At 51.6% G+C, this 14,489-nt stretch overlaps 1 protein-coding gene across 1 annotated transcript in view; it reads right to left on the reverse strand.

Annotated features, from left to right (window-relative positions):
• Positions 1–14,119, reverse strand: part of CACNA1H (calcium voltage-gated channel subunit alpha1 H) — a 149,946-nt gene extending 135,827 nt beyond the window's left edge. Inside the window, exons 1-2 of the mRNA XM_058157649.1 lie at positions 13,776–14,119; positions 10,846–11,162 (exon numbers count right to left, since the gene is read on the reverse strand). Coding sequence (XP_058013632.1) covers positions 10,846–11,147 — 302 coding nt within the window. The 5' untranslated portion in view covers positions 11,148–11,162; positions 13,776–14,119. The remainder of the gene's footprint in view (positions 1–10,845; positions 11,163–13,775) is intronic.
• Positions 14,120–14,489: the final 370 nt, after the last annotated feature.

Here is a 14,489-nt window from a genome sequence, read left to right on the forward strand (position 1 = left end):
GGATGCTGTTATTATATTTATCCTTCGAAAAGGCGTACATTTTTTGAGACTTCGCTAGAGATCCAAAATTATTTCTGAGAGTGGCACCCGTGGATGGGTCCCACTAGTCACATTGTAGCCAGGATGCAATGACAGTGGCACATGTCCCATGTTCCCCAGCAGCTCTGACCGCCCCTAACACAGGTCAAGCCCCATGGTTACTTTGCAGCTGTGTTTTCCTTTTAATTGGAGCGGAAAGGCCCTCTTTGGAGTCAGACAGAACTTAGTTTGAAGTCCTCAAAGACTCTCAATCTGGTGCCTTGGAAACGTGGTTCTATTTCCAAACACACCTCGGATGCATTCCTCTTTTTATGGCAGCTTCATAAAACGTTTTAGGAGATTCTTCTCTGTTGTCCAGCACCTCAAACAGGCGTCTAGAACAGGAGCTCTTTTTGCAAACACATCCCCAGACAACGCTGGGAGAAGAGGAAGCCAAGGTCAGGACCACTGGTGGAAGGACAACCCTCCGAGCCTTAGCTGGTCTTTTGTCTAGGACAACTCGCCACAGACAAGTAGCTGCGGCCAATTCGCCATGGCCAACTCGCCACAGGATGCTAATATCAAAGAAATAGTGGAACAGAATCATTAAAGAAAGGATGCCAGTGGAGGAACAGAATGAAATGTGAATGACAAAAATTAAAATAATGCTTTAAGTATTTGAAATAATTAATTTGAATTGTTGAATTGTCCTGCAACAAGTTTTTCCATTGAGGTTTGGCGGAATGAGTCTTTTTCCCTGAACTAAAAGGACATCTTAGCTTCCTTACACCTTTGCTTCATTATTTTAGGATTGATCCAATCACCGTCACCTTTGATTAGTGGTGGGACAGCCTCTTATCTGAAGCCCAGCAAGCTATTTTCACTTCAGTCCAGGGCTGGAGAGCAGCAACAACAGCATTGACCAAAGGCAGCTGCCTGCATTCCTAGGGCTGAGCTGATGGAAGGCAGCCTGCTGGGCAATAAGATAATCCTGGAGGCCAGGATCCAGGTTGGCTGCAGCTCAACTCCTCCCCACTGCCATTCCCATCATCCCCTGCCAACGTGAACATGATTGGTCATCTAACAGGTGAGAGACAGACTTTAGTTGAAGGAGGATCAAATTTTAATCTGGGCCATTTGTTGTCTAAATAGACTCAGCCTCAGCTAGTTTGTAGGGTTGATGGAAGATAAAACCCAGTTGGCCTGGCTTTCTTTTCTCCCTGTTCCTCCAAAAAACACAATCTCACCCCCTCCCAACCATAAAACGCATCCGAATCTCAAAAAGCCATCCAGCTACAAAACTTTCCTGAGCATCTCAGCAAATGCACATTCGATTCCACCCCCAGGGCCTTTATAAATAGTCTGAATGCAGCAGAAACCAATGGTGGTTGAAGAAGCAGCTCAGTTCACATTATCTTTCAACCCTTCTGCTCTCGCTCTCTCCCCCCACCTCCCCACCCACAGCATGATCTTGCCTCACCCTGGAAGGAATCACCTTTCAAGCTGGGGTCTTTAACCATGCATTTGCATCACGGCCAGAGGTGGGTTTCAGCAGGTTCTGACCAATTCTGGAGAACCGGTAGCGGAAATTTTGAGTAGTTTGGAGAACCGGTAGTAAAAATTCTGACTGGCCCCGCCCCCACCTATTCTCTGCCTCCCGAGTCCCAGCTGATTGGGAGGAAATGGGGATTTTGCAGTAACCTTCCCCTGGAGTGGGATGGGAATGGAGATTTTACAGTATCCTTCCCCTGCCACGCCCACCAAGCCATGCCCACCAAGCCATGCTACGCCCACCAAGCAACACCCACAGAACCAGGAGTAAAAAAATTTGAAACCCACCACTGACCAGGGCCCATAGCTTCAGAGAAGACCCACAATCTGGTTGAGGGGGAGGATAGGTGGGTGGATGGGTTTGGGGGGGCACAACTCTGCTGAAAATCTCCCCACTCCACCACCGCAGCCCCACAGTTAAGAGTTGAAGCAACTTTCCACACTAAAGAGCAACTTTTTAACTGCCTTCTATTTTCTTATCTAACAGAGAAGGATTTCTAGCACCTTTGCAAAATGTGCCACCAATCATGCATTCCAGGCAGCAGCAGCAGCAGCAGCAATATTGCCACCAGCAAAAGCATTCCAACCAGACCTCCATTTGGGGGTGGGGGGTGGGAGGGTGGAAATATGTCCCAAAGAGCATGAGTGACCCTCAGTCCATCAAGGTAGGTCTCCAAAGGTTGAAAGTTCTCTCCCTACATGGTCAGCATCAGCTTATCGTGATCAACAAATCCTTCCCAAATCATCTCTTATTTTAAAACAGAGTCTCCCTACAGAAATGCTCAAGCCACCTGTAGAGGACTGGCTGGTCAGGAGAATAACAAAGTTGGAAGGGACCTTGTAGATCATCTAGTCCAACACACACACACACACACACACACACAGAGGCCCAGTGGTGAAATCTGAACCAGTTTACTACCGGTTTGCTGGCTGCACACCACACACCAAATGTGAGGTGCGCGCACATAGTGCACACCAAACAGAGGCATGGGTTAAGTAAAACAGCGCGCGCGTGTGGGGGGGGGTGATCAGCTGTGGCACGTGATCTTTTTTTTTACTTTTAAAAGCATTTTTTACAGCCTATTCAGCTGAAGAGATTGTTAAAAATGTATTTAAAAGTAAAAAAAGAGGCTCTGACGATCGCATGGCTCAGCTGGGTGGGGCGAGGCGGGGAACAGGGATTTTTGCTACCAGTTCTCCAAACCACCCACCGCCATCGCTACTGGATCTGCCAATTTGGTCCGAACCAGGAGCATTTCACCCCTGCACCCACCCAAGCAGGAAACGCTATGCCACTTCTGACAGATGCCAGTCCAGTCTCTTTTTGAAAGCCTCCAGTGATGAGGCTCCATGGCTTCAAAATTTAAGGGTCTGGTTTGGATAAAACTCAGCAGCATTTTTTTGTGCGGCTGTTGATAAAAATAGGATCGCCAACATGGCCATCAATGTCCAATAACAGATATGGCACAAGCTGTTCCATTGGTTGATTGTTCTCACTGTCAGAAAATTCCTCCTTATTTCCAGATTGAATCTCTCCTGGATTAGTTTCCATCCATTGTTCCTGGTCTGGCCTTCGGGTGCCTTGGAAAATAGCTTGACCCCCTCCTCTCTGGGGCAGCCCCCCAAATATTGGAAATATTGCTCTTATTTCTCCCCTGGTCCTTCTCTTCACTAGACCAGCCATGCCCAGTTCCTGCAACCGTTCATCATATGTTTCAGGAGGCCTAAAGTTGGGCACTGGATCCCAGGCCTTCCAGGAAGGCTCCAGGTTGCCTTCTACTCTCCAGTTGCGTGAGGACTAGAGATGATCCTGGAAGGCTTCTTCAGCCTATCTTCCAAATCCATGAACTGAGAAATTGGACGGATGATGTCTTCAGGAGATGAGAAACCAGTAGCAGCACCATCCCATCCCATCCCATCCCAGAAAAGCTTCCTAGCAATGCCTTCTCGTGGCTTGAGAGCTAGTGGGAGAAGTGAGGGCTAAAGAAAGGCTTGAACAAGGAAAAGCCGGCCATGCTGCCTTTTGAAGCTCCTGACTAATTATCTGCACGAACCCAACCCTTCTCTTTTTGGAAAGCAAGCGCTCTTTGAAGGACAGCTGGCAGAAAAGCAATCAGGAGAATGTCTCACTGCAGCAACAGTTTGTGATAGTTTGAAGATTGGGAATATCTGGGGTGTCTGCAGGGCGCCTGGAACAGTGTGTCCTTTTTTAAGGAAAATCTCTACTCACTTCCAGGAGGCAACAGACCTATTCAATGCGAAAACTGCTCAGGATCTCGAAACCAGGATCTGAGTGAGATCTTGAAAAGGCTGAGCGAAGGACTTCTCCTTCTCTCCCCTAGACTGCTCAAATGCCTGGCCCCTGACCTGGCCATGGACAGATGGTGTGGACAACTGGCCAGCCCAGGGGGCCCAAAGCCTTTTTTTAGCAAGTTATAAACCTGCGGCCATCCCTTCGCCTCTTGGCCCCTGCACTGCTGCTCCCGAGACACCTGCTGAGAAGATCCCGCCTGCTCCATCAGGAAGGCAGACGGAGCTCCTTCTCGGCTTGCAAATGCTTGGCGTGTCAGGCATCAGGCCTTCAAAGCCTGCCTGTCCTCCAGGCTGATCAACCTTTGGGGGTGGGGGATGAGGTGGGGTGGAGGAGTCTCACTTTAACCCAATCTCTAGCCTTCCTTCAGAGGAAAAGGGACTATATATGCACCTTGACTGGTGACCATGAAGGCATTCTGAAATGCCCACCTGCAGAACCTGAGGAGCCAGGAATACCGGCACTTGGGCTCCACAGAGACCCCTCACTTGGCTTCCAGACTCCATGTCAGCATTAGGGGTGCTGGGAGACCTTGGAGTAAAATCGGCCCTCCATGTCCTGAGGTGATCTACTATTTAGGAATTTCTGAGGAGAACAAGCAGAAGATCACTGCTGCATTCCTAGGTTTCTGGTCAGCTGCTGTGATCCACAAGGGCAGCAAGAAACATCCCAGGGAGTCTCCGGGCAGTTTCCCTGGAGTTGCCTCAGGTCTGTCCTCAACCACCAGTTGAAGGAGCCAACGGTGGCTTTGCTTCCCACCTCTTGGCAGCCTTGGCCAAGAAGATGGCTTTTCAACCACCAAGTACTGACCCAACCTCATAACAGATTCAACCTCATAACAGAAACCACTGAAAACAGAGACTCCTCCTCCCTCTTGAAATAACCATCACAAAAACTCATCCCCCCTCAAAGCCCCCCAGCATCCAAGACAGGCCTTTCCTTGTTGCAATGCTCAGCCGGCCTCCCTTCTCTTCCGCCGCTCTTCCTCCTCTTGACAATTTTCAGAAAACGCTACCCAGAATGGCTTTTAAAGCTTATGGTTTATTTATTTGCTGTTTCATATCCTGACCTGCATTTCCTTCCCGATTGTGGGCGGAGGCTTCTTCCCCTTTGATCCTCCCACCCCACTCACTCTGGGCGGGTGGAGGAAGTGGGGGAGAGGTCTGTGTTCATCCATGTGGCACCAGCAGCTCATCCAGCATCGCTCCGGGCAAGCGAACATGAACCGGATTCTCACACCTTGCGCAGCTCATGACAAGGCAGCAACCAATCCAGTCCCCAGTGGGTGCCTTGGCTTTGGTGAGGAATACAGGCTCTGACTTGGGGGGGGAGGGGAGAAACCACCTGATGACAACGGGCACTGCCACAGCGCTTTGGGCATTGCCATAACCTGTTTGCTCTTCATTTATGCGCATGCCAAACGTCACTCTGTCCCAAAGCTCCGATTCAGGCGTCTCTTAAAATAAATGAAAAGAGCATCCTTTCCTCAGATTAAGGACAAAGGCCCTTTGCTTAAGAGTAAACCCCATGTCCTCAACAGGTCTTACTTGGGAATAGGCAGATCCAGGGTCACACTCAGAAGAAAAAACGAAGGCCGGCTCAGGAAATTAGATGTTCAACAACCGCAGGGTTTGGCCTGCTTTGAGTCCCCTGTTTTGCCATGTCCCTGGACAGTCCTAATTATGTCAAAAAACTGAGAATGCACAGAAAACCTGTAGCGATTCACGTCCCTGAATATATAGGTGTATATATCTTCCCCCTGTCCTGGATCATAAATATTTAAAGTCGGTGATTCATGAAGGAAGTAGGGAGACAAGAATTTCTGCCTGACAAATATATCACAAATTAATTGCCAGCTAAATAAGAAAATTCTTTTGCTTGGGGAAAAGAAAGAAAAAAGGAACAAGGGACGATGTGGCAGGCTGGAGAGGAGAAGCTGTTGGGCTGAGGCTCCAGAGTCAGTTTGGGTTGAGCTGAGATGGGCCATTGAACCAAATTCAACGCAAGACTTGATTCAACACAAGTCAATGTTCCTGGCCAAAAGTTGATTGAATCTTCAAACCAGTTCACAACTGGATTTGCCTCCATTCAGTGATTCAGATGGAAAGTTCACTGCCAAGGAGAGACTCAACCGCTTTGGAATCAAAGCTTCAGAGACAAACTTTGCCCGTCTGTTTCAGATCGCTTGCAGTGATGTTAGTCAAGCAGCTACTCTGGCCTTGAGTTAGCCCTCAGAGCAACAGGCCCTTAATGGACTCTCTGGCGCTGGCCTTCAGGTGGCGAGATGGTGGTCTTGATGGATGGGGAGCAGGAGAAGACCTTGGTGCAGTCTGGGGCTTCTACTGACCCTCCAGAAGCCACGATTTGTCTTGACTATGCTTTGTTGAACAAGCCACAATGTTCTGTTTTACATACAGCTGTCCTAACTGACCACTTACACACCACGATGGCTGAGTTCACAAACGGCACCAACTCAAGGGTCACTTGCATTTTGGCTTTGTGTTAATCAGGCAGTCCTTGGTACTGAAAGACCCCTGCAAAGTGGGGCAGGATGTCAGTGATCAAAATGGAGTCATGCTGAAGACTACGCCAAGTCCTGGTTGCTACTTCTCTCTACCCTTTACCCATCTTTGCCTACTTTGAACAGGGCTCTCCAAACTTGGCAACTTTAAGACTGGTGGGCTTCAACTCTCAGAATTCCCCAGCCAGCAGAGAATTCTGGGAATTGAAGTCCACCAGTCTTAAAGTTGCCAAGTTTGGAGAGCCCTGGTTTAGAGTACTCTACAGCCCCTTCTAGCCTGGGAACCATCATTCCCTGCCTCGCCCAGTAGCCTACAGAATGGAGTACATTAGGCATGCTCAAAGTGCCATCGTCTTTGGGTAGCTAAGCCACCTGTTCACGTACCCCTCCCTGAAACCTTCCACTCAACCTTTCTATCCTGGCTACCAGTTCTGTCTGGAGATGGCGTTTACCATTCTTACAAAACGTGTTTTCCAAATATGCCATTATGGACTGAGTTCATGCAACACTTGAACCACAAAAGCCACACATTACAAGCCCGGTGCTCAGACCTGCTCCGAGTAACCGTTTCCCTCTCTACCCTGCCTGCCTACCAGTTTCCACAACCCATTGGAGAGACGGTGCGCCACTTGGGGGCAAGGAGAAGTGGCCACACATTGCAGAAAGCGGCCTGCACACTGACACACTGGAGGCAGGAAGTGTTTGCCGAGCGCCTGGCCAGGGCAAGGAGATTTAATGCACTATAGGCATGTACCCTCTTTGGATACATCTGGCATTTGGTCCCCCCCTCCCCCTTTCCTCCCCGTTGTTAGGCGGACAGACTTCTGGCACAAAACAGCCCATTACTGCCAATTAGACTTTCTGAATCAGGAGTAGGCAATATTCTAATGCACAGACAGAAGATGGTTTTTGTAAATCTGCCACGTCCTCCTTGTAGGCAGGAATGCGATGCCCTCCCCGCCCCCAGCCCTCCGGACTCCTGGAGACAGGTGCTCTTGGATGCTTTGCTGGCTCTGGTTTCAGACCTTCCCCACCCCAGCTTGTCTCATCATCCATCTTTCTGTCATGCTGCCTTTTTAAAGAGCCCCAGAAATGCTTTGGTGGCATTCCTTCTGAGGGTCTCTCCTCCACCACCACCTCCTGCCCCTGAGCCAGCCGTTGTGCTCCAGGCCTGGGACTGTGCCTGGAGGGATGCAGTTTGGATGCAGTCATTTGGCGGGGGGGTGTGTGGAATTGGGAGAGGGTCAGCTGAGTCAACCACAGTTCTATTTTGCCCCCCAGGATGTCTCTGTAATTTCTGGGCTCTCAACGTCCAGTCCAATGGGCCATATTGTCTTACTGCAGCCCCTGCAGAGCCTAGCCAGAAAGCAGCTGTTGTGGGAACCCAGATTTGGAATTAGGGCCATTGGGCAGGAGCTATGCTTTCAAAGGCTGGCTGCACCCTAAGCTGGACTTGGCAGCCGCCTTGCAACTCTCAAGCTGGTGCCCAAGGGCAGGCAGTGGGCATGGCGGGGAGCGATAGGGGCTCCCTTGAAGAGCAAAAGCAACTGGTAGGTGTCTCAGTCATGTTGGGGGTCAAAGGCAACCACACCAAGCCGACCCCTGTGCATTCACCTAGCACACCGTGGGAGGGAAGGCAACCCACCTGGATCTATTCAGGTTTGCCGCTTGCCCCAAAGCAAAGGAAATTGCAGAAGGAGAGGAAGAGGAAAAGATCTCTCCCAATCTCCCCAGGTTCGGCACAAAATCCTTATTAGAATCGGCAGGCTTTTCCAACTTGGCTATTTTAAGACGGGTGGATTTCAACTCCCAGAATTCCTCAGCTAGCAAAGCTGACACTCTGCTTGGAACCTGGAGCTCCCTCCTTCCGTTGCCCAGCCCCACATCTCCGAGATGCAAAATCCTCCAGTGAAAAGCACATACAGCGTGAGAAAGTTGCCATGACAGTTGCTCACTCAACGGCGTCTGCAAGGTGTCAACACACAAGTCAATGATGATGCGGTTGAAGCTCCACAAGCCCATGTTGGCCTCCAGCTCACCTTCTGAATCTCTGCTGACACCCCACTTCTTGGCCCTGCTGTACCCCCTGCCTGGAAGCAAGAGGGACCCTCGCTTTAAGGCTTGCTGTCTGGGCAAGGCTCCCTCTCCTTGGAGCACTTCCAGGGGGGCCTGAACCTGACTCTCCGTTCTCCCTGCAAACTTCCAGCCAAGCACAGGCACAAGAGAGTCTGGGTACAGGTGGGGGTGATGGGCCTCCTCCCTTGCCAAAAATGGCTTTTAGGAATGAGCAATTGTGGGTTGCTATCTCTGTTCGACAGAGGCAAGGAAGCACCGCTTAACTAAAGCGAGATCAATAAGTATGAATAAATGATAGCCCCCAGGAACCTGGCAGGACATAAGCACAAGGGCTCGGCAGGTAGCAAGCAGGTGCTGGGCGTTCCCAGAGGCCAGGAGGCCTTGGGGTCAAGTGGGTGACTTCTGCCCACCAGGCTGCCCATCCAGGCTCATCCTTCAGTCCTGGAAAGCAAGCCGGAGGAAGCGGGGGAGGCAGGGAGGGAGGGCACCTTGCAGGAAGCAGAGGGCTCAACCAGGTTCACACAAAACAGGATTCAACCAGCAAAAGTGGACAGCCCTTGGGCCACCCCTTGTTAGCCCATCCTGCATTTGGCTTGGTTAAATTGGATGTAGCCAATACAGTCCTCGACTTACGGCCACAATTGAGCCCAAAATTTCTGCTGCTAAGTGAAACATTCATTACCTTTTGCCCCATTTTATGACTTTTCTTGCCACGGTTGTTAAGTGGATTGTTGTTAAGTTAGTAACACAGTTGTTGAGTGAATCTGGCTTCTCCGTGGACTTTGATGGTCAGAAGGTGGCAAAAGGGGATCGCGTGACCCCAAGACACTGCCACCCTCATAAATATGAACTAGTTACCAAGCGTCTGAATTTTGGCCACATGACTATGAAGATGGTCATAAGTGTGAAAAACAGTCATAAGTCACTTTTTTCAGTGCCGTCGTAACTTTGAACGGTCACTAAATGGATTGCTGTGAATCAAGGGCCTCAGCAGTGCAGTGGGTAAATCAGAGATTATGGCTTCCTACGTTGGATGAATCCAGCCAATTAAGGTTTATTTAGTACATCCTCCCTAACAAGCCACGATTGAGCAAGTCGGACCAGACCTGCCTGGGGCTACATCTTTAAGACTTTTGCTCTATCATTCGCAAGCCAGATGCCCCCAAATCCCCATCCTCCCCTGAGCCCCTCTTCTCTCTCCCCAGTCTTTGATCTCGGGTTTAGACAGGCTGCTAATTGAGGCCCAGCCTTTCTCTTTTCCACTTCATTGAGAGATCTTCCCGGGAAGCCATTCAGCCCCCCAGCAGCTACGGAGGTGCCGGAGAAAGCGGCGCTGTTTCCCCACAAAGCTACTACAACTCCCAGCATTCCCCAGGAAATGCCAACAATTGCATCGTTCAATCAAGACGGCAGCCTTAGGGTGGATCCTAGAAAAGTCTTGATTTTGGACCTGCACTGGTTTTGGTTGCTGAATCAGACATCATTCGAAGCTATCGTTCATGTGATTCCCTGTACAGGTCACAATGGCTGGTTATACACGTTACACTAATCACACATCAAACAAACCATTTTATGGCTCTGCATTAAGTTTGTTTTTGGAGCCTCCAGGCTCCCAGATCCAGTTGATCCCAAAAAAACCTTAGAAACCTTAAACAGGAAAGGTTCCTTGCTGACAGTGTGGGAATCTCTATCTAAGTGTGTGTGTGTGTGTGTGTGTGTGTTTGTGTGTCATGTGATTCCTTGTAGGACGTGCCTTCCTACTTTTTCACCAGGATTACAAATGTAGAGCCACACCATTGGAAATGGAGAGCCACACCACCAGCACCAAAGAGAAACCATCGTTCAACACTCTAGAGATACAACGTGTCATTTCCCCACGTTGACTGTTGTATAATTATCACCGAAAGTAGGTAAATTGTCACCGCTTGTGTTCCTCAGTTTTCCAGGTCAATGCTACAAAGCCTTTCCTTGCAACTAGACAACTAGAGAAAAGTCACCGTGCACACAACAGCCTGCCAGCCGAACAAGCCATGAAATAACACTGAACATCGCAAGAGTCAACTTTCGGTCCAGATTCCCTTACTGCAAGGTGGCCTCACTCTGTGTCCTGTTTTTTCCCACCCTCCATGGACGATCACAGTGAAACAACCACCCGGATCGCTCCCCACCCTCATCTGTCCTATTTATGGATTCCTACAAACAGCCCGGCTGACTGCATGACCCAAACTCTCACCAGGCCTAGTCCGGTTGAAGACCGACCAACATGCTGACCTCTTTCAAGATGACCAACATCCAAACCAGAGGACAGCAAGGAAAGTTCAATCCAGCCAACAAACCATAAGGCCGCATTGAGAAGGAGAAAGGATATGGATTACAGACCAGTTTGAGGCACCAGCTGCGTGGTCGCGTGGATTGGCTGAAGCAGAAGAAGACGGTGGGGGCCAGGGCGGGGTAGGGGACCTGGTTGTCTCCCTCGTGGGCTGGATCCCGGGTGGATGAACCTGCCGAGGCCAAGCTGTCCTGGATGGACTTGCAAGCGCTGAAGGTATCGTCATCTTTCTCCTCTTCAGATGGGGGGACCTGGCTGGGGCCTTGGCCAGATGCTATGGGGACCCGCACTTCATCCCTGGACGGTGGCTGGAAGGATGCTCTCCTCTCGCCATCAGTCATGATAGCAGCTGGCTCCTGAGGGGGCAAAGAGAGAGAGTCAGGGGTAGAGAACCTGCAGGATCCCTGGAGAAAGTCAGAACTTGTCCTGGGATGGAGCCCCAACATCACAGTTGATCCCAAAATGCAGTAACCAGGTTATGACTTTGACAAGAGATGCTTCCCTTCTCCAGGCCCAGATCATGGTTCAGCTTTGAATGGAAAAGAGTGGATCCTCACGGTAGGATGGGGCAAGGAGTCCGTGGACGTTAAACTGAACGATTGGACAAACTAAAATCAACTGGCCTAAGGGACCAGACATCAGCACTGATGTCAGCTAGTGATTCTGTAAACAGAATGGAAACTAGGATGTGGGGGGGGAGGTGTGTTGTTGGGAGGGAGACAAAGTTCCAGTGGGAGGACAAAGCTCTGCCCCCTTGCAAAGCTGTAGACCCCTCTGGGGAGGGCAGGGTGCTGGGTGATCTCAAAATGAGAAGAGGATTGGACAACAGTCTCCATCTAGGAGGGAGGGAGGGAGGGAGGGAGGGAGGGAGGGAGGAAGGAAGGAAGGAAGGAAGGAAGGAAGGAAGGAAGGAAGGAAGGAAGGAAGGAGATGATACAAAGAAGGGAGGGAGGGAGGGAGGGAGAGAGGGAGGAGATGATGCAAAGAAGGGAGGGAGGGAGGGAGGGAGGGAGGAAGGAAGGAATCATTTTTTGGCATACAATTCTTTCCCTTCTCTTTCTACCTGCCTGCAGTTTATTCCTTAGCTTGATGCTGAATGTCCCACCTCCCTTGGCAGCAAGGGACACTTGCAGTGTCTTCCATCATTTGCTACCCCAGAGTCAGACTGTTGTGAGGCAAAGGGAGTTGCTGTGTTTGAAAACTTTGCAGGTGAATTTGGAACAGAAGGTGAGGAAAGAAAAGCACCTGGCAGGGGTTGGGGGGGGGAATGCGCCTCTGCATGGATGAAGCCCCCAACTGCCTCTAGGGAGACCCCAACCAATCCTGAATGCAAATGGAAATTCTCCTGCAGCCTTATTTAGGGGGTCATAGCTGGGAAGACCCCCAACTTCCTCTCCTGAGTGAATCTCCCGGATCCCCATTGCAAGAGATAAATGGGTGGGAATTGCCATAATAAAAGTCTCTGTTGAGTTGATGGAAACTGCCAATTCTTTCTCTCTCTTTTTGGGAGGAGTTGAATCCTTCAGTCTTTGTTTATCTATCAAATGAGACCTGTTGGACTCTAGGCAGTTTATGGGATCATATAAAATGCAGGACAGAATCAGTATTTAAAAATCCAATAATACCATATGTAATCTGATTCAGGGACTGACTATAAAGGACAATAGGATTGTCTTCTTACAAGAGTGTTCTTTTGAGTCAACCCCCTAATCTTCTACCTCCGATTCCCATCTTTTGGAGGGGAGCCAAGTTGGGATTTGGGCTGCCTAAAGAAATTTATCCCAGATATTCCCAGACATGTCAGCAGTGGGATGGCATCAACAGAAGAGATGTACGGGGGAGGGGAGAGAATGCAAAAGGAAGCTCCAAAGAGAGAAACTGGATGGTTGAGTTGGATGGTTTCCCCTCCACCCCCCTTGAAAATTATCCTGGCAGGAAAATGCCCCTCTCCCCGCGACCCTCTCCTGTCTCCCGGGCCTTAACCTCAGATCGCGTCTGCCTGCCCTTCCAGGGAACGGCTGCGGGGAGCCGGAAGAGCTTTGGGGCACTCACAAGTTACGCCCTTCGGTTTGGAAATGGAAATCGGTGGGACTCAGGAGGATAAGTAGGAAGGGGCGCAAGGAAGGAGACCCCCGTTTTCCGTGGGGATGCCAGTCCAGCCACCCGCCGCGAGAAGCGGTTTGCGGTTTTTCCGCACACCGATGGAGAGGAAGGTTGGGGAGAGGGGGAGCCGCGCCAGGGGCAGAGGGCGAACCCGGATCTGCCCCCTCCCCAAATCGAGAGGGCAGCTCCGGGAGCGAGGGGGCTGCGAAAGGGGCGCGGGCGGAGGAGCGCACAAAGGCCGAGGCGAGGCTAAGCAGAAGAGGAGAAGCGAGCCAAAGAGCTAGAGAGGAGGTAGGCTGGGGAGCCGCGGGCGAAAGTAGCTCGGGCATTGGAGCGCCGCGCCAGGCATTGTTCTCCGGACCCCGCCCGCTCAGCCCCGCCGGAGTGGAGGGTCCCCCGCTCCAGCCTTTTCCCTCTCCAGGCTGCGGGGGAAGAAGAGGGCGCCCCTTCCCTGGCATTGTCTGAAAAGTGAAGGAGGTTCTGGGAAGGGGAACGCCGGGGGAGAAGCAGCCTCGTCCCGATAAGCGGAGAAAAGAGGGGGAAGGGCCGCGGGAGCCTCAGTTTCCCTAAGAGAGTGGGAGAGGAGGAGCGAGGAGTGGGAAGGGGCGCGGGAAGTCTGGAAGCGCAGAGGGGCTCAGTTCTGCCGGCCGCTGCCGGTCTTCGTTCTGGAGGTTGATCTGCCGGTGCGAGGTTGCTCCCGGGAACAGCCACCGCCTCGGATCGGGGCGCGCTGCAGCCCTCGACCACTTCCCTTGCCTTGGAAGCGGCATGGGGAGCCTGGGGCGGGGTGTAGTGGGGCCGGGGAAGAAGGGCGGCTGCCGGCACACTTTCCCTCCAACCTGGTGGCAAGGCGGCGCCGGGCTTACCTTAGATCCGCGGAGCTCGGGCTTCCCACGCGCATAGCCGTGCCTTGGCGTTCACAGGAGAGCAAGCAGCAAAATCGACTTTCAAGGACTGAGAAGGAGAGCGCAGGATCGCTCCCTCCCGCGCCTCCCCCCCTGGGGATAGGAGGTCTCCGGCTCTGTCAATCCCGTTAACAGCTGGGGGGGGGAAGGGGTAGCCTGGGAGAGGCTCAGGCGCCCAGCCACCTACCCTTTTCCTTCCCCCCAGAAAAGCCTCAAATGGACCCCTCCTCTCCTTCCTTCGGCCACCCCCGGACAGTCTCCCCAAAAGGACGAAGCGCAAAAGAGGGATTATTTTTCAGAATTGGACCCGGACTCCTTCCTTGCACCACGAATCGGGGGGAGGGGTCGCCCAACCCTTCTACCAAATCCGTTGCAGGAAAAGGGGAGAGCTGGGGGGGGGTGCGCATGGATAAATAGGAGCCAAGGAAAGAGAGCGGAGCTGGAGAGAGCTTTTCGCTTTTGCGCACACGGGAAACTTCAGACTTAACCGAGGGAGGGAAGACAGAGAAAGGGGAGGAGAGAGAGCGAGAAAGGGGTGGGGAGCCTGAATTGCTGCTGCCGCTGCCGCTGCCGCCGCCGGAATCCCGGCCACGAGAGAGAGAAGAAAAGGGCCCACCCAGCTGAGCAGCGGCGGGTTGGCAAGTCAGACTGATGGTGGTGCGCTTTGGAAAGCGC

This window comes from Ahaetulla prasina, chromosome 14 (assembly GCF_028640845.1).
Source record: "Ahaetulla prasina isolate Xishuangbanna chromosome 14, ASM2864084v1, whole genome shotgun sequence".
Taxonomy (NCBI): domain Eukaryota; kingdom Metazoa; phylum Chordata; class Lepidosauria; order Squamata; family Colubridae; genus Ahaetulla; species Ahaetulla prasina.